Source organism: Acinonyx jubatus, chromosome C2 (genome assembly GCF_027475565.1).
Source record: "Acinonyx jubatus isolate Ajub_Pintada_27869175 chromosome C2, VMU_Ajub_asm_v1.0, whole genome shotgun sequence".
NCBI lineage: Eukaryota > Metazoa > Chordata > Mammalia > Carnivora > Felidae > Acinonyx > Acinonyx jubatus.
Window position 1 is genome coordinate 41,191,262 of NC_069384.1, and position 19,923 is coordinate 41,211,184.

Consider the following 19,923-nt stretch of genomic DNA (forward strand, 5'->3'; position numbering starts at 1 on the left):
CCAGTGCTCTAAATTTTAGACATGCATGGCCATTTTATTTTTGATTTTTTAATTTTGTTTTGCTAAGATGTCTTTGGAGTAAACTCATAAATAGACATACTCACCTCGCAGTTAAATAGGTCATTTACTTTCAGTCAGCGTATGAGTCTCAGCCATGCATTAATTTTTATGTTTAAAAATTGTATTTACTCATCCTACAAAGGAATAGTGTAATATTCATATTAAGAAACAATAATGGTTATTAAGTTATCAGTGATAAATTTAGGTTTTAGGCTGGTAGAGTACCTACAATACTAATATTGAAACAGTTGGTAGAAGATGCATATTATCTATGGGGCCAAATGAAAATCTTTAAAGCATTCTTCAGACTCTAAAATTTTTAATCCATGCAATACCCTGGGAGATATTTTCATAATTTTGTAGATACTGTAAAACTTGTTGTTCAGTAATTCTTATATTTACTATTATTATGGAAATAACAGCATTGTTAAATAGCATGCTTGGAAGGAAGACATAAATAAATAGTATGATTTTTTAAAGCTATTATTATGCTATTCACAGGTTCATTCTTAGTATTTATACATTTTCTGAAAAACTAGGCTTAATGTATTATTTTCTAAAAATAGGCTGTAAATGCTCAAAATCATTAAATATCTTCAGTAAAATCTACCACTCTAAGCCCATAACATGGTCCTCTCTCTCAACAAATACACACACACCTCCAGGAAACAAGGTTGTAAACAGGAGAGCTTGAAAGTCGGACTCCTGTTTTAAACTATGGGAATGCAGAGATAAAGGAAGCAAGCCTATAACTCCTCTGAACATCCCAGTCTACACGAGATAATTAAAAGGTAGAAGGATCACAGAACATGGAGTGACCAACTTGGCCTGGAACATTTCTAAATGTTCCACCAATGAGTTTACATTTGACCAGGATGTTCAACTAAGTTTACTAGGTGCAGAAGGCAGACAGGGAAAAAAGCTTCCCAAGAAAAAACAGAATAGCACGTATTTAGGGAAAGGTAATTCAATTCAAGTCAGTGAGCACTTGTTGAATGCTTACCCGGCACATTTGCCAAGATAATGTCTAAGCAAGACCATTGCTCTCTGCAGTGAGTACAGGCTCATGGGGCTCATGCTCATTATCTTCAGCTTTATGATCTATTTAGCTTTTCATAGGCAGAGGATTTCAAATTATAGTTTGGGTACAAGAATTTTATGTATGGCAACATATAGGACAAAGCTACTACTTGTATGAAAAACTTGTACATCCTGTAAGGCTCAATCCATATGTGACCTCCTCGGTCTCTCTAGTGAGCATCTCAGGCCCTTGTTCTGCATCACAGCTGTCTCTGCTACTGTTCCTAACTCACTGCGAGGTCCATGACCGGCGTGGTCAGCATCACCTGGAGCTTTTTAGACACGCAGACCATGGTTACACTCTGCAACTACTGAATCAGAATTTCCATGGGCAAGCTCCAGATGATTCATATACATAGTAAAGTTGGAAAACAAAGTACTAGATACTTATTTCTTTCTGCATTTCGTTATTCAAAACAACTAATTATCATTCCTATTTGCGTGGTATTTTCCCAACAGAATGGCTAGTGTGTTATTTATTTTTGTCTCACCTGGAGTGACTAGCATAATACTTCCCATATGGTTGCTACTCAACACATTTTTATTAAACGTATTTATTAAACTGAGAGCAAATTCCATGGGAGTCATACCTTCATACCTCCCATAACTCAGAGACGCAATATTCTCCTCCAGACTATAAGTTCTGGGAATGTAGTCATTATATCTATCTGGTTCATATGGTGTCTACCTAGGACATGGAAGGTACTTCAGCCATTAATGATGCAGTGAAGCACTGGGTACCGAAGAGAGTTTTTTAGAAGTATAATTTTATTTTGAATTTATTTAGTAAACAAATGTCAACGAGAACTTTTGTGTCGAGGAATGGTATAAGTTCTTTACAAGTATTAACTTGTATTCTGAACTAAGATTGCTTGGTCAAGCATAAATCTATGCTAAATCAATAAAGGTTGACTCAGGATACCTCATTCAATTCTAAGATAGTCTTTAGCACATCTACTTTGGGTCACTGTGTTGCACATGAGTAATTAATGTGCCATAGTTGATATAAACCAGCAGTAGTTGAGCAGTTTTTAAATGTTTGCCTTTCCTTGATGATTGGAAGTAAACACCTCAGTACATGGTATGCCACTCATTTCTGCTTAATATTAAAATAGAATATCAAGGGGCAGCTGGGCGGCTCACTTGGTTGAATGTCAGACTTTGGCCTAGGTCGTGATCTTGCTGTTCCCGAGTTCGACCCCGCATCCAGTTCTGTGCTGACAGCTCAGAACCTGGAGCCTGTTTCAGATTCTGTGTCTCCCTCTCTCTCTCTACCCCTCCTCTGCTCATGCTCTGTCTCTCTTTCCCCAAAATAAATAAACATTAAAAAAAAATTGTAAATAGAATATCAAGATATCTCAGCAGAAACCCATATTCCACTTCAGAAGAGAAGCACTCAACTGCAGTCGGGTTTTATATTATATGTTAGCTAGTTTATGCATTGATCGTGCATGTACATGATTTTATATTAAAAGGGAGGCAAGATCCCGATCCGATGGACATCACCAGAAGCTATAGCTTACCGCAAGTTCACGTCAGCCAGCGATGTGTGGAGTTACGGGATTGTTCTCTGGGAGGTGATGTCCTATGGAGAGAGACCATACTGGGAGATGTCCAATCAGGATGTAAGTATTTGTAGTCAATGAATTATGGGTTCAGATTAAGAGATCAAGCTGTGCAAGGAAGTGGAGCATAATGAAACCAGGTGGCTCCCAGTTTGTGACATTGAAACAGAATACTTAGAAGAAATGAAATAGTTTCCAGGTCTTGCAAGGATATTAATTGAGTTGCTTTTACAACTTTACATGTTTCCCTTAAGCAGGGGTTTAGAAATGCGAGAAAATGAAGACATTTGTCGCAAGAATGTAAGGAAATAAGTGACCGCAAAGATAACCAAAACGTATAGGGGACTGTTTGAAGTATTTTTGCTACAAAAGTGCTTCTATGTAATATTAATAAACCACATTACTGCCACCCTTCGTAGGTTTAATTAATGATCTGTGCCATCATTTTGTTTCCTTAAACATAGTATTTCCCAAAGTCAGACAAAACAGCCAATCTGCATTATGTTGTTTCTCTTCATGTATTAAACTTGCACACGAATTTAGCTACACACCCTGAAGTGTCTGGATGGAAAAATGATCTTTAACTTTCTGTGGTAACTGTGATGTGATTTTTCAAAAGGATTTGTGTTTTTGTAAGTGATGCTTTGCAAATGCTTCGTAAAAGGATGCTATTGACATGGGATCAGCACTCAGAGGTTTTTCTTTATGCTTAGCCGGAGACTATGAGCTGGATCTTACAGATTCCTAAGATGGAAAGCTGAGATGCTTTTAGTCATTTCCTACTCACTACATACAAAACCGCTTTTACTGTATTTGGATATAAAAACCTTTCTGTACTTCTCTAGTCAAGCTGTTTTCTGTGACAGTGCTGGGAAAATCGGACTCTTCCACTTCTCTATTTTCCCAATCTTCTCTATATTAGAGGATCTCAAAGTGAGGTCTCTGGACTACCACCTCTAGCGTGGCCTGGGAATTTGCAGTAATGCAAATTCTCAGGCCTTCCTCGAGACTGACGAATCAGAGGAGAGCCATCTTTGTATTAATAAGTCCTCCAGATTATTCTGATACACAGTAAGTTTGAAAAATCACTGTTTTGGGTGATTTAAAAGTACAAATGAATTAATAGTTACTTCATGGTTCAGCACATAGGATTTTACCTAAGGAATTTACTATGACTTGAAAGGTACCGTTTGAATTCAGTCCAACTGAAATCTGCAGACTTTCTCTGCACTCATTCATGTATGAACAATATTCCACATACATCTGTATTACCAAGTAATAGTTTCTTTGTAACTCTGAGTTTCCTATATCATAGAATGTTTCTTTTGATTTTATTCTGCAAAGTATCTTTACAAACGCTTCTTTCCTACATTCACTTTCTCTGTCGATCTTCCTGTGTATAACATTTCCAGTTATGAATAATCTCTTACTTATTTGATAAGCTGTTATCCTTTCCAGCAACTTAAAATGAGAACTTTCTCACTTAACTTTAAAATATTCATCTTGGTGTGCCTTGCCCATGGAAAATGAAAGGAGTCTCAGCTCTTAAGTCCCTGGAAACTGCTTCTCACACAGGTGATCAAAGCTGTGGATGAAGGCTATCGGCTCCCGCCCCCCATGGACTGCCCAGCTGCATTGTACCAGCTGATGCTGGACTGCTGGCAGAAAGACAGAAACAACAGACCCAAGTTTGAGCAGATTGTCAGCATTCTGGACAAGCTTATCCGGAACCCGGGCAGCCTGAAGATCATCACCAGTGCAGCAGCAAGGTGACGCTTAGATTTTACATTTTGCACTCACTCTGAAATTGATGTATTTTCTATCTCCAGTGTATTAATGTTTTTTTTCCTCCCACGTCCCTCATTGCATTCTTTGAAACTTGTATTCCCGAGTAATGGAGAAAAGTGTCTTTTTTTTTCTTTCTTTAAAAAAAAAATCTTCCAAGAGGAATTATCCATGATGATAAGATTCAGAGATGTTTCTAACGTCCATCTTGACTAGGAATTAGTCTACATTCAGGCTTATGTTTAAGTCTTTGGAAAATAGGAACCCCAGACACATAGCTCCTTTTCACTCTCTACTGTTTAAACAAAATTATTTTAAAGGAAAAAAAATGAAATCTTGAGTGGTGGTAAATCCTAGTGAAGTCCTGATTCATTCCTCATTTAAAATAAAGCTTCAAAAATAAAAATGCTTCTAAAATATTGCACCGGCTAGCAGAATGCAGTTTCCCCCACCGTGTAATTAAACAAAGTTTGTTTAACCCATATCATGTGCCAACAGCTTTGTTAGACATCGTAGAGAAGAAAACTGAGAACGAAAGTGTTGGTGTCCCCAGACTGCAACACAAATGTCAGTACATGATAGCCATAATGCAACCCAGAATGCATGACATCCATTAGGTTTTATGCATCTCCCGCCTAGTTAAGAATCACTCAGTTCTCCTCATGATGTTGGGAAATGGAAGTGAAAATGTATCTTAAAAAGTGCAATTAAAGAAATAGGGAAGAAGAGATGAATTTTGCCAGGGGCCACGAGAACAAAGAAGTGTTAATGTATTTAGTACTTCCTAGTGAAACTAAAGGCAAAGCTAACTGTCATGTTTAATGATTTATATTCTCATTGTACATATAAGAGAACAATTCTTTTACATTCTAATGATATGTGCTCTTATAGGACGGTTATATGGTTTTAGTAAAAGAACTACACTTCGTGTGCCTAGAAATCCACAGTATTAAGTGACATGTATAAATGCTACATAGTGATGATTTACTGTGACTCATGTGTAAAAGATATAAAATACTGCCTTACTGGTAACAATTTCTTTCTTTTTTGCTGTCTTTATTGATAATCACCAAGAATTACGACTTTCAAACTGATAGAGCATTTGCACTTTATAGTCGCGTATATGACTTTTTTGACATTAAAAGGAACCATTCTTTTGAACATACATGATCCAACTTTTGCACTATATTTGGATAAAATGAATAAGGGGAATCTGAACCAAAGTCTTAATATCAGCATCTAAAATTTATAGATTATTTGTTGAAAATAGCATTTAGGGGTCACTAGATTCAACTTGATGACATATTCTTGTAGGAAAAACTACTCATAATTTATCCTGTAAGAATGAATCTCTATCCCAATCTTCACAGAGAGAAACTATACAGACTCTTTTGGATATCCAACTGACAGTTTGACAACCAACAGTATAACAAACCCATCCTTCCCTGAGCCATAGGGTCCTTGTTTTGTACCCCGAAGCCATTTCTTTTTATCCTTACTCAATATCAATCCTAGAGAAAAAAAAACTCCACATTTTTCAATTATTTCCATATCATAAAGAAAACATTCAGACCATTTCCATAGGATGGTATTATCAATATAAAAACCGACCCATCTAATAGGATCAAGGGATATTTAACTCCACTTCTGCATGGAAAAAATGGTGTTAATATCATATTGTAGTGTGCCAGGATATCCAAATTTTAGCATACTTCTTAAGTTCATTTTTCCATTCTTATTGAAATTTAATATTATTTCTCTTAATATATATTCTTTTTTAAATGTTTATGTATTTTGAGAAAGAGAGAGCAAGCGTGAGCAGGGGAGGAGCAGAGAGAAAGAAGGAGAGAGAATCCCAATCAGGCTTTGCTTAACTAACTTAGCCACTCAGGCGCCCCTCTCCTAATATATATTCTTTAATACTTGAATAAATTCTGTGTATTTTGTCAGAAAACATGTAATTTTCGTGAAAATATTTTTCTAATAAGTGTCATACATCTTGATTCACTTAAATATAAAAGTCTTAGAAATTATGTTTATAGGTTTACTTATTGCCATTAAAACACACAAGTGGGTGGATTGCATCATTGTAAATTTATTAGTAACAAACAAGTTGCCATGCAACAATGTCAAGAAAATATCTAGTTTTCCTTCAGAAAACTTGCTTTCCCACTTTGACAATGATTATTTCATCCTTTATCATAACTGATTAAACTCATTCCCTTCCCCCTATAATTTTTCGGTGATGCCCTTGCCACACACTTCATCAAGAAAATGCAAGCCATCAAATGGGAAATTCCAGCAGCAAAACAAAAAATTACTGGTGCCCGCACCCATGTGTCTTATCTTTTTCTCCCCCTCTCTTTCTCTAATTACAAGAGAGGAAGAGAGGAAGTGTCCCTCTATTTGTCAGAGGCAAATCCTTCCTTTCTGTCCCTTGCTTCCCTCTTTCTCCCTCTCTTTCTCCCTTGCATATCCAGGTCCTTTTGTTGGCAGAACCATTGTTATAGAAATATGTTCTATTACATTGTTTCTCAAATTTCCCTGGCAAGAAGAATCACTGGGAGGAGCTAATTAAACATTCAGCTATCCAGGTCTCGCCCAACTACTGATCCAGAATGTCTAGGAAAGGGGAATGGAATTTGGATGCTTGATAAAAACTTCAGGTGATTGTTGTCATAAAGGCACCTTAGGAAATGCTGTTTACCAACATTACCTCTGCCGGCCTCACATCTCTGCCAACTCCTTCCTTATTTATCTGCGAGCCTTCATGGCCATACTTCTCAAATAAGTTTCACAGTCATCTCAAACTTAATATTCTGAAATTTTATGTTTTTATTTTCTCCTGGTAGCCTCGTCCTTCCACCACTTTCCTAATTTAGTTTAATATACCAGCACCTATTCATTTGCCCAGTCAGGATTAGACTAATTCTTCGCACCTCTTTCTTGCCCTCCACACTTTGATTCTAGAAGGTCACTGGATCAGCATGATCCGTCCCTCTCCCTTTCCACTGCAAACCCCATCTGCTATGACTGTTTACTCTTCTGGCTGAGACACTGCAGTGGTCTCCTGACTTGTCGCCCTGCTTTCATTCTTTCATTCATTCTTAGTTTCATTCTTTCATTCATTCATCTTTCATTCATCTTTGCACATAGCCTTCTGAATTTTCTTATCAAAATACATGGAATTTGGGGTGCCTACGTGGCTCAGTGAATGACTCTTGCTTTTGGCTCAGGTCATGTTCTCATGGTTTGTGAGTTCGAGCCCCGCATTGGGCTCTGCACTGACACTGTGGAGTCTGCTTGGAATTCTGTGTCTCCTGTCTCTCTCTATCTCTCTCCTGCTCGTGCTGTCTCTCTCTCTCTCTCTCTGTCTGTCTCTGTCTCTCTCTCTCTCTCTCAAAATTAATCAATAAACTTAAAAAAATATGTGATTTAATTTCAGTCACCTTTTTATAACCAATTTTGAACTGGAAAAAAATCTAGACTCTGTTGACAACATAAATAGCCCCGCTTTTCCGATGTCATTTCTTTTATTCAAAGGTTACTTTCTTCATATTTCAACAACTGTTTATTGTATGCTAGTATACTATGTGCTAGACATGTGTAGACTCTGGAGAATGCTGGAGAAGGCAAAAATGGTCCCTACCTTGCCAGAGTTTAAAATACAGAGGATGTACAAGAGACATTAGACAAGCACAGATTATAGGAAGGAAATAAATAGATAGTTGTGATAGATAGTAAAAGGGTGATTGGGCAAGAACCCTCTGTGGAGAGACATTTGAGCTAAGACCTAAAGAAAGAAAAAGAGCCGGCTGTTTAAAGAGCCCTACCCCCCTCCACACACACACACACACACACACACACACGCACACACACATTCCTAAAAAAAAGTACTCTTGGCATAAGAAAAAGCAACTGCAAATGAGTTTGGAGGGTTCTAGAAAGTGGCAGAAGGACAACATAACTGAAGAGCAGTAGGGGAAGGAAGAGTCTGTCATGAGTCTGAGAAAGCAAACAGAAGCCAGAGCACTTGAGGCTACCCAGGCCGTGTGAGGACTTTGGATTTTTTTTTGAAAAACATGAGGAATCCATTAAGGCATTTAAAGCAGAGAAGCAGCGTGATTTGATTTACATGGCTGCTTTGTGGAGGGAGGGCGAAAAGTGTGAAGAGAGGGGCATTGCAAGCTTCCAATCTCTGTGCCACTTCCACTTAACACTCTAGCCTCAGTGGCCAGCGTCAAGTTCCTTCAGAAGGCCAAGGCATTTCAGGTATGAAGACAGTAGCACATGCTGTTCTCCTTATGTTAGATTCTCAGTTTCGTCCCTTCCTCCCTCTTCTGCAACTTGTAGTGATTGAGGCATTCTCTGTCAACATCCTGTAAAGGCCCACACCATTATTTTTTATACAGAGTGCCATCACAGTTTTAACTCAGTTGTGTGTTTTCTCTTTTTAAGTCTCTATTTCTCCGATAATCCTAAGCCCTGTGAGATTCGATGCCATGCTTCTCTTGTATTACCAGTAGCGGGTTGGTACTGGGAATTCAATAATATCTATTAAGTACATGAGTATACATTTTCTAAAATAATAAATGTCCATTTCAATAGATACACGATTTTTAGGGAATATTCTAGGGTTTTTTTTCTATTCATTGTGTAGGTTTCTGCAGATGTTAGTCATAATACTAAAAGCTTAAAATTTTCTTCTCAGCAAAATTTCATGTCTTTCTGCCACCTCAACTTCAAAAACATCCTCCTCCAAACACACTAGGAGCCCATCACAATCTGAGTTTGTGAATGACACCAAGACTTCAGGTTTCTGAATGACTTCTCTAGATCAATGTACAGAGTTATGCCTAGAAAGTCCTATGGAAGAATAACATTATTCTATCATTCCTATAGACATGATGTTTTCCAGAGTCATCCTGAGTCGAGTTAGTTTTGTGGCAAACTTTATTTCATATATTATTACAGAAATCCTTCTATAATGCATCATTTCCCTTCTGAGCCTTCAGTAGAGTTGATGGTTCGTAACAGAATCTTTCCCAGAGAGTCTTACACTAAGAGTTTCTTGGTGAGTATCACTGCTGGAAGTGGCAAGGTATATGAGCCCGTGGACAAGGTGTGCCTACTAAAAACTTACTTGGATGTTGGAAACGGTGGTAAGGAGAGAAGGGAAGTTATATTAAATTTTATGCCATGTTTGTCTTCTAGTAATTGATTTCTTTTCCTAAAAGTAGTATAATTGGAGGAGACATACATGAATTTGAAGTTTAGACAGTACATCACTATGAAACCACAGATGTTTTATTTAGCAGTTACTTTGTGCAAGGCATTGTACTATGCCCTGTGGTGATCAGTTGCAGAGAAGAAGTACCTTCTGAATGGTGGATGAAATTTCTGTGAGCACATAACAGCATTAATACTAGGGGAACACTGTGCAAAAAAGAAAGACACACAAAAACTTAGGATCCTTCCAAATTTTATTGCAAAATACAATTCTGCTGGAATATAGTATGAAGAAAGGGCCTGATCGATTATTTCATCATATAATGGAAGATTTAATGTCATTAGAAATCCGGGCTTTGGGGGCGCCTCAGTGGCTCAGTCGGGTGACTTGATTTCAGCTCAGGTCATGATCTCATGGTCCGTGAGATCAAGCTCTAATCAGGCTCCACACTGAGCGTGGAGCCCACTTGAAATTGTCTGTCTGTATGTCTGTCTCTAAAAAAAAAAAAAAAAAAAAACTATGAACTTTTGTCTTTGAGGAAAAGAGGAGCCATTGAAGATACTTAAAGGATATGTAGTTCTGTGCCTATGGAATAATTCTCTGGCAGCTATACCTAAGAACTGGAGGTGAAGAGGTTCGTAATAAGGATTTTGAAGGTGATTGATTTCAGTAGTCTAAGAAAGGACTTCCTCTAGAGTAGAGCAGAGGAAATAAAAAGAAAAGATGTGAATTCAAAAAAATTTCCTGAAGTATTATAGGACATGGTGGTCAATGAGATGTGCAGAGTGACAGGGAAAATATCGGAGAGTACTTCCAGGTTTTGAACATGGAGGACGATAAGAACCATGCTTTCGCTGACAGCGTAGGAAGGGCATTAGGAAGAACAGGTCTGCAAGGCAGATGAGCATTTTGGAACAATGAGACCAAGTCCTACAAGAAACTAGAAGTTTACATCTCAAACTGGGAGCCATTAAAACTGGATAATCAATTTAGAACCTTCTCTCTATAAAGAAAAAAAAACCTCATAGAAACTTGCTTAATAGTACAAATCTCAATCTAGGAATGCTAGGTTTTACCATAAATATACCTATTTTTTCTAAAATTTTAATTTCAGGTTAAAGTTCTCTTATCTCATGGGTTTTGAAGAGATTTTTTTATATTTTTTTAAGTTTATTTATTTTAAAAGAGAGAGAAAGAGAACGCAAGGAGGAGAGGAGGGGTGGAGAGAAAGAACCCCAAGCAGTCTCTGCACCATCAATACAGAGCCGGTTGCAGGACTCGAACTGACACACCATGAGATCAGAACCTGAGCCAAAATCAAGAGCCAGACACTTAACCAACTGAGCCACCCAGGTGCCCTTGGATTATCAAGAGATTTTAACCTCCAAATAGAGATTTTAATCTCTGAACACTCCAGGAATGTTGGTTCATACAGGTCGCCAATGAGTCATCCCTCCTCCCAATCTTCCAGATTGAACTTTTGAGCTTCTCCTTGCTGCCTCTGGGGTGCCCTATTATCTAGGAATCTTTCTGAAACTTCTAAAATGCCTCAGTCATTTATTCCAGAAGTCACTAACTAAAATGTGTGCAAGAACCAAGAAGATAATTGAAATGGGTATATGCTTCCATGCTATGTAATAGGATGCGATGGTAGCTCATGGGGATTTCAGGCACCTTATGAGGGGATTGTGGAGCCAATTAATGCCATTGGATGGAAATCCTAAAAGAAAAACAGTATGCAACATTCAAAACTATCTCAAAACAGTAAGTCACTGCATAAACTTCTACCCAGAGAGAAAGAAAATGGTCTCTTTAAGCTGTGGGGAACAGTACCAATCACAGAGCAGAAGAATATGAAATGGTTAGTAGAAACAAGGAATAGAATTACAAATGTGACTTAGACCATTACGGAATCCACAGCTCAAGGAATTTTCCAAAAGTGGATAGAATGAAGTGTGTTATCAAAAGCTGCTGAAGAGTAAGCAAACAAAAATACAACTGAAGACGGGGCGCCTGGGTGGTGCAGTCGGTTAAGCGTCCGACTTCAGCCAGGTCACAATCTTGCGGTCCGTGAGTTCGAGCCCCGCGTCAGGCTCTGGGCTGATGGCTCAGAGCCTGGAGCCTGTTTCTGATTCTGTGTCTCCCTCTCTCTCTGCCCCTCCCCCGTTCATGCTCTGTCTGTCTCTCTCTGTCCCCAAAATAAATAAACGTTGAAAAAAAAATACAACTGAAGAAAAAAAGCCATTCAGTTAAACAGTGAGCATAACATTGGTTTCTTTTTAGAGGAATATTTTGATCATTTTAGAGTGATAAATGAGATACAAAATTTTAAGAGGTTTAGTTATAATTAAATAATGAATAAGCAGGGTGAAGACAGTGTTTTTGAGAAATTTAGAAAAAAATATAAATATAATGCACATGTAGAAAATGGTAAAAATAAAACTCCCTCCCATTTTAAGAATTGAAGAAATCTTTCTTAAAGAAGTTTTTGACAAGCTGTATTAGAAAGCTGTAATCATCAAGACAGTATGGTACTGGCACAAAAAAGACACTCAGATCAATGGAACAGAATAGAGAACCCAGAAATGGACCCATAAACATATGGCCAACTCATCTTTGACAAAGCAGGAAAGAATATCCAATGGAATAAAGGCAGCAAATGGTGTTGGGAAAACTGGACAGCGACATGCAGAAGAATGAACATGGACCACTTTCTTACAACCATCCACAAAAATGAACTCAAAATGAATGAAAAACCTAAATGCAAGACAGAAAACCATCAAAAGCCTAGAGGAGAAAACAGGCAACAATCTCTTTGACCTGACCCACAGCAACTTCTTACTAGACATGTCTATGGAGGCAAGGAAAACAACAGCAAAAATGAACTACTGGGACTTCATCAAGATAAAAAGTTTCTGCACACCAAAGGAAACAATCAACAAGACCAAAAGACAACAGATGGAATGAAAGAAGATATTTGCAAACGGCATATTAAATAAGGGGTTACTATTCAAAATCTATAAAGAACTCATCAAACTCAACACCCAAAAACAAATAATCCAGTGAAGAAATGGGCAGAAGACATGAACAGACACTTTTCTAAAGAAGACATCCAGATGGCTAACAGACAGATAAAAAGGTGTTCACCATGACTCATCATCAGAGAAATACAAATCAAAACCACAATGAGATACCACCTCACACCTGTCAGAATGGCTAAAATCAACAACTCAGGCAATGACAGATGTGGGCGAGGATGCAGAGCAAGAGGAACCCTTTGCACTGCTGGTGGGAATGAAAACTGGTGCAGCCACTCTGGAAAACAGTATGGAGGTTCCTCGAAAAGTTTAAAATGGAGATACCCTATGACCCACCAATTGTGCTACTAGGTATTTATCTAAAGGATACAAAAATCCTGATTTGAAGTGGCACATGCACCCCAATGTTTATAGCAGTGCTATCAACAATAGCCAAATTATGGAAAGAGCCCAAATGTCCACTGACTGACAAATAGATAAAGGAGATGTGGTATATATATACGATGGAATATTACTCAGCAATAAAAAAGAATGAAATCTTCTCATTTGCAACAATGTGGATGGAACTAGGATGTATAATGCTAAGCAAAATAAGTCAGAAAAATATCATATGATTTCACTCACATGTGGAATTTAAGAAACAAAACAGATGAACATAGGGGAATGGAAGGAAAAATAAGATAAAAACAAAGAGGGATGCGAACTGTAAGAGAATCTTAAATACAGAGAACAAACCAAGGGTTGCTGGAAGGGTGTTGGGTGGGGGAACAGGCTAATTGGGTGATGGGCATTAAGAAGGATACTTGTTGGGATAAGATCTAGGTGTTACATGTAAGTGATGAATCGCTAAATTCTACTCCTGAAACCATTATTATATGTTAACTAACTTGGATTTAAATAATTTTTTTTAAAAGTTCTTGATAGAAAACAGTTCTATAAAAATAAATTGAAAATGGTCTTACAGTGATAAATTTTCTCTTACTTCCTAACATGTAATTTAGTTATACAGATAGGAGAAATATACAAAATTCATTTTTTTAAAAGAGACTATTTTGAAGGATTAGTTTTATACTATTTAAATTAATTTCATGATATACATTTTTATATTATATATTCAATTGCCTTTACATTGTATATAAGATATAGCTCCTGAATTTAAATAAATTATTTCTATGAATATAGCTAAATTAAAAATAAAGAAGATTAACAATAGAGAAAAATGAGAGATGAATTAATTCACTTCCATTCAGGCAATAAGATGGCCTCTTTAATTTTTGGATACTTTTGTATATAAAATGAAATAGATCAATTATTTTTAAATTCACAGAATTTTCATACTCCAGGCAGTTATATTATTTAATAGTATTATAAATTTATGGAAAACACATTTTTGTAATAAAGAATTAAATACATTCCATATATTTAGAATGGAGGTCTAAAGTGAAGGCAACCAAATTCATGGCATAAAATCTTTTTGTTTGTTTACATTTTTATTTATTTTTGAGAGACAGAGATAGAGCACACGTGGGGGAGGGGCAGAGAGAGAATGAGACACAGAATCTGAAGCAGGCTCCAGGCTCTGAGCTGTCAGCACAGAGCCCAGTGCACGGCTCCAGCTCACAAATTGTGAGACCATGACCCGAGCCTAAGTTGGACGCTTAACCGACTGAGCCACCCAGGCACCCCTCATGGCATAAGATCTTAAACAATATATTTAATAGTAATTTACAGTGAAGTTCTGGATCCTCTGGTTTCTCTTCAGATCGCACAATGAAGTTCTGGAGATCCAGTTGTACTTAGTTAACTTACTGAAATGATTTAACTATATTGTTCCATTGCATCGATCACTATCTTTAAAGGGACTCATATTTATTAACTTGCAAGATAAATGAAGCAGTACTAGTAATTTTTCCCTGTTAATGGCACTAAATTAGTATGAATCAAAGCTTCTGATCGCTAAGAGAACAAAATATAATTCTTTTTGAGAGTATTTTGACAACTACTGCATCCTTTAAAAGAAGTCTAACAACCAAAAAAACAGTCTATTTCTCAATGTGACTTTGACCTCCAATTCTGAAACTGACAGGGTGACTTTCCTCACTAATCAAATATTATACAGAACTTTTTAGAGGGAAGCAAATATGCCAAATACCCAGGTGATTTTTTTTTAATCTTAAAAATCAAAGTAGGTAATTTTGCCACTGGGAGGAATTAAACCAGCTGTAATAGCTATAACTGCTAAGATTCTTATCCTTAAGGCCTAAAGATAATTAAAATAAACACAGCAACTGTACTTCACCTTAATGTGTCGTGTATATCCTACTCCCCTGTTGGGAACTCTATATACTCAAAAAGGATTCTTAGTTACTGATGACAAATTAAATTTGCTTAAACTTATCTGGAATTTTTAATGTTAGATATAAAAAGATCAAGATTGTAATAAATCCACATTTTAAAAAATTGGTAAATAAAAGATTTTCCCCCTGAAATATGAGAAGTCACCATTTCAAATTAAAAAAATTAACAATAAATTATAAAAGATATTGGAAAATTAGATTACTAATTTCAGACAACAATAAAGATAGATATAATTAATATTCTGCCTTTAAGAAACTATTCTTGAGTAAATATATTTCCTGAAACTGTTCAGAACAACAGACAATAAGTAGATAATTACAGTGGTATAACATACATCTCCAGTATTATTGATATTTACTTCTAAACTCAGTTGGCATCCACTTACTTATTCAGGGAATGTGTATTCATTACTGTTTTTATTCATGGAAGATAAAGTCCTTTGTATACCAAAAGGAGTCTTTTCATGTTATAAAAAGATAACGTTCAATCCTAGTGGTTTGGAATTCTAAAGCAATATTGAAGTAACATCATTATGAAGATATATTCTTGGGAGTGACAGTTGTTTATTGACATTGGGTACCCAATATCAGGTGCTAATTGGTATGAAACCTTTTGCAGGTAAAATAGGAGTTAATCAGAAGAAAATATATGTATACGTCTTTAATGCAACAGTATGAAAACCCATAAAAGAATAATTCACAAACCTAAATACAAGGAGGGAGAAAGAAGGGGAGGAAAGTTATTTTTTGCTTCCCCTGAGCAAACATGTAATTTCCATGATTTCTTTTTAATGACTGCGGTCTGCGGCCAGTAGGTACTGATTTATGAAAAGCTGTAAAAGATCAGGTGGAACTCTGCAGGACATCGTTTACAGCTGCATGGATTGAAACCTATCTAATTTGTCTAGTAAAAGTGTGAGCTCACGGTGCACATCACCCAGCCTATAAATTTCCCCTTCAGACCCAAGTCTGGGGCTGGGTCTAAAAAAAAAAAAAAAAAAAAACCCAATGCCTGCAGCTGCTCAAAAAGCCCACATTCCCTTGGTGCGCATGAAGAGACATCACAGGCTCTTCACAGTGAGAGACAAATTCCTATCCATTGATAAACTCTCCAGATGTCCTCTCAGAGGAGGAAAGGAACCAATTTTTATTTGAATTCCCAAGAGAAATCCTGGAAGTGGAAAAATGATACTTTGCAGGGCTGGTTATTCTGAGGTCACTGGCATTAAAATTAGGCCATTCTTTGTCTTCATTGTACTTTGATCCAAGTAATAAACAGAAAAACTCAGTTGGGGTCACTCTAATCCCTAATCTGCACGTCCTGTTCTATTTCAATTTGTTTATACTAATTTTCTCTAAACTCTTGTTGAGTCTGGCTATAGTGTTGAGTTTAAAAATACAAACCATTTTGAACTAAGAAGAAAAAAACTCTGCATTTTGCTATTAGGCACAGTTCATAAATATTCTGAATAAATGTCCTGGGGTTTGATTCTTCATACCCACAAACCCATAAATAAAGGAGTATTGCTGTTCATGGGACCAAGAGTCGACAAGAGTCGACATTAGAGTCTATGCTACAGCTACTGTAGAAATCCAAGCTGTAGTGTGTGCCTGTGTGCATGTGCACATATGCCTATAGATGGTTTAATATATCATTGTCTTCTACATATGACTTCATTTTTCTTATCAAAATTTCTTACACCTGATTTAATGTTATTCCTATCAATTTTGTTTACTAATTCAGTGGCTTACCCAGAGGGTCCAATGTTACATCTAATGCTGGCTAGTGACAAAGGCTATTTTACCCATGAGCGTCATGCTAAAACAACCCAAAAATATCGTGTAAATTTTGGAATCTAGCCTGTATATATGTATCTGTGATTCCTCAAAATCCTAGGGAAAAAAAAAAACAAAGGCAAGAAATTTATAATTATTAAAATAAACCTTTTTTTCTGTTGAATACTTTAAAGAATCATAGAGAACTATTTATACATATGCCCCAGGAGAGAATAATTTATAAAATGTTACATTTTGTAGTTTTCTAGGTATTCCTTGAAGAAATCAATGATTTTTAAAAATCATTTCTAATTTTTGTTTCTTTTTTTCCTTTTTTTATTTTTTTAATTTTCTTTTAACATTTATTCATTTTTGAAAGGCAGAGAGAAACAGAGCGCGGATGGGGGAGGGGCAGAGAGAGAGGGAGACACAGAATCCGAAGCAGGCTCCAGGCTCTGAGCTGTCAGCACAGAGCCCGACGCAGGGCTGGAACTCACAGACCGTGAGATCATGACCTGAGCCGAAGTCAGCCGTTTAACCAACTGAGCCACCCAGGCGCCCCATCTTTTTTTCCTTTTTTTAAGATAACCTCTGATTATTAGTTAAAATTAAACCGTAATATATAAATATGTTACATTCTCTTTAAGTTTAATTTTTAATTTATAAATTAAATACTTGAGGTAAAGAAGATTGAAATAGTTGAGTTTAGTCTCATGGAAAGAAGGTCGCAAAAGTCCTCCATTTTCAGCTCTCTCCCTCTCTACAAATGATCATGAGAAAAAGGAAAGTAGCTATCGACCTATATTTTCCACACCAGATGAAAATATAGACAGAACGAACTGTCATGTTGCCAACTTTTTCTTCAACTCAGTATTAAAATTTCCTTAATATTTCGCTTTTATCAAATAAAAAAATTAGTTAAAAACTTATTTTTATCAAACACATTCCATATATCCCCATCAAAATCCAGATGGATAGTCCATTTACATTTTTTCATGTGTCTCTGCCAACAGCATGCAGGGTTAGGACATGGTACAAGTTTGTTCAGATTTGAGAATGTTAACTTGTTTCCTATGTATCAGGGAGTGAGTTGGAGAAATATTATCAATAGTAATAGAAATCTCCTAATTAAAAATTGCTTTTAAATGTGGGTAGAGTTGGCATATTTGTAGATTTGCTCTACAGAAAGATTTTCTCATGAGAATATGAGCCTTACCACATTTCCTAGATGATAATCAATGGTTAGTATTCATTGATAAAACACTATGCAGTTTAATTTCATCAAGATGATTCACTTTGTTATTTCATGCTGTTTCTAAAAATATTATTGAATTGGTACTTTAGAGAGCTGAATTTGTTTCTAAAACAAGGACAAATCCATGGTACTATAGTGTTCATTTGTTTTGATGTCCTCTGATAATTGTAAATATTGAATTTAAGAACTTCAAAAAACAGATTTCATTCAGGCAAAGCATTAATTTTTAACATTTAAGAAAATGCATAGTTAGCAAATCCTAATATTGGAGATTTTTAAAATAATAATTTTAAAAAGTTTTAAGAGCTCAATGCTGATCAAATTCAACTGCAGTATTATAAAACATGAAAGATTCTGTATGGTAACTCTAAAAAAGTACAAATCTAAATGCACCTTCTCAATTATAAGTTAAAGATTAGGTTACGACACACAGTTTCAATGTTAGTAATATATTTATAATGAAAACAGAAACTACAGAAATCAGAATAGCATAGCCACTTGCAAGCACTGGTTATAGAATGATTGTGAGGTTGTAAAAGTTATTGGCTATTCAAATGAGGCCCCCAATTATACCTGCTTTACAAGGTTGTTGCCCTATTATGCTCATAAGATTATATATGACTAAACTTTTAATTGCTCAGAAAGATCATTAACAAGATCACCACACTTCCAGCAGCTTTTATAAACTGGGACTTATTGTGTTATTTTCTTTTTGAAGTTTTAAAACCTTCAACCATTTGACAAGATGTGTTACCTTATGTCGGAGTAACAAATAGCTAACCGATAGCATATTATATGTCCACATCTCTGAGTATTCCTTACATAAGCAATCTTTTTTAAAATTCATTAATCTTCAGTTGTGTGAAATCTCTTGTGATCATCATTCCCATTTTACAGGTGAGAAAGCAGACAAGATAAGAAATCACTGAAGATCACACAGATAGTATGTGCTATAACCAGGATTCAACCCAAGCCTTATGGTTCCAGTGTCTGTGCACTGGACCACTACACTTTATGGAATATAAAAGTTAAAGAGCCCACATCATGGAACTTAAATAAATTCAGATACACATAAATTTAAATAAATAAATGTAAATTTAAATAAATAACTGAAAAGAAAACAATATGAACTAAGTTCCACCTAAATGGTATAGCACAGTGGCCAAGAGTGTGGGCTTTGGAATAAAATAATTGGTGTCTAAATCCCAGCTCTGGCTCTTCTGCCTGAGGAAACTCAGATGTGTGAATTAATCTCTTTCGGTTTCAGTTTCCACTTCTATTATAGGGACATAGCATTGGTACCTGTTGTAAGAATCACAGTCCTTCCTATCTGTGTACTATGCGGGGTATAGACCCCAGTACATTAGAAGTGTTCATAAATGTTCAATGTAATCATTGCTGCTGTTGTTATTATTCATCTCAAAACAAAGGCCTTCATTAGTGCTTTTTGCTCAAGCTCCTTCCCTTAAGAGAAGAAAATAAAGAAAGTCAATTGTCTATCTGGTCCCCGTCTTATGAGTCAAAGGACAATTAACAGGTCATTGCGATCTGAAAAAAACACCCAAAGGGCATTTTAACAATAGGCTGCTGCTTTTGGCTCTCCCAGAATGAAAATATGGTCTCCTCTGTTTCTTTTATGTCCCTGCTGTTCCTTAGATTCACCAGATCTTGCATTTGGTCACAGACGTATGGTCAGACCTGTCATTATATAAAACAATTCTAAACGTTTCCCCTTAATGATGATTGTATTGTGCAGTATAAATCACAGTCACAGTAC

The 19,923-nt window shown here is 36.3% G+C and overlaps 1 protein-coding gene across 3 annotated transcripts in view; it reads left to right on the forward strand.

Annotated features, from left to right (window-relative positions):
* EPHA3 (EPH receptor A3) overlaps positions 1–19,923 on the forward strand; it is a 353,357-nt gene that overhangs the window by 323,731 nt on the left and 9,703 nt on the right. For all 3 annotated transcript variants that reach the window (XM_027077576.2, XM_027077578.2, XM_053220710.1), the window contains exons 14-15: positions 2,616–2,765; positions 4,281–4,474. In XM_027077576.2, the coding sequence (XP_026933377.1) occupies positions 2,616–2,765; positions 4,281–4,474 (344 nt within the window). The remainder of the gene's footprint in view (positions 1–2,615; positions 2,766–4,280; positions 4,475–19,923) is intronic.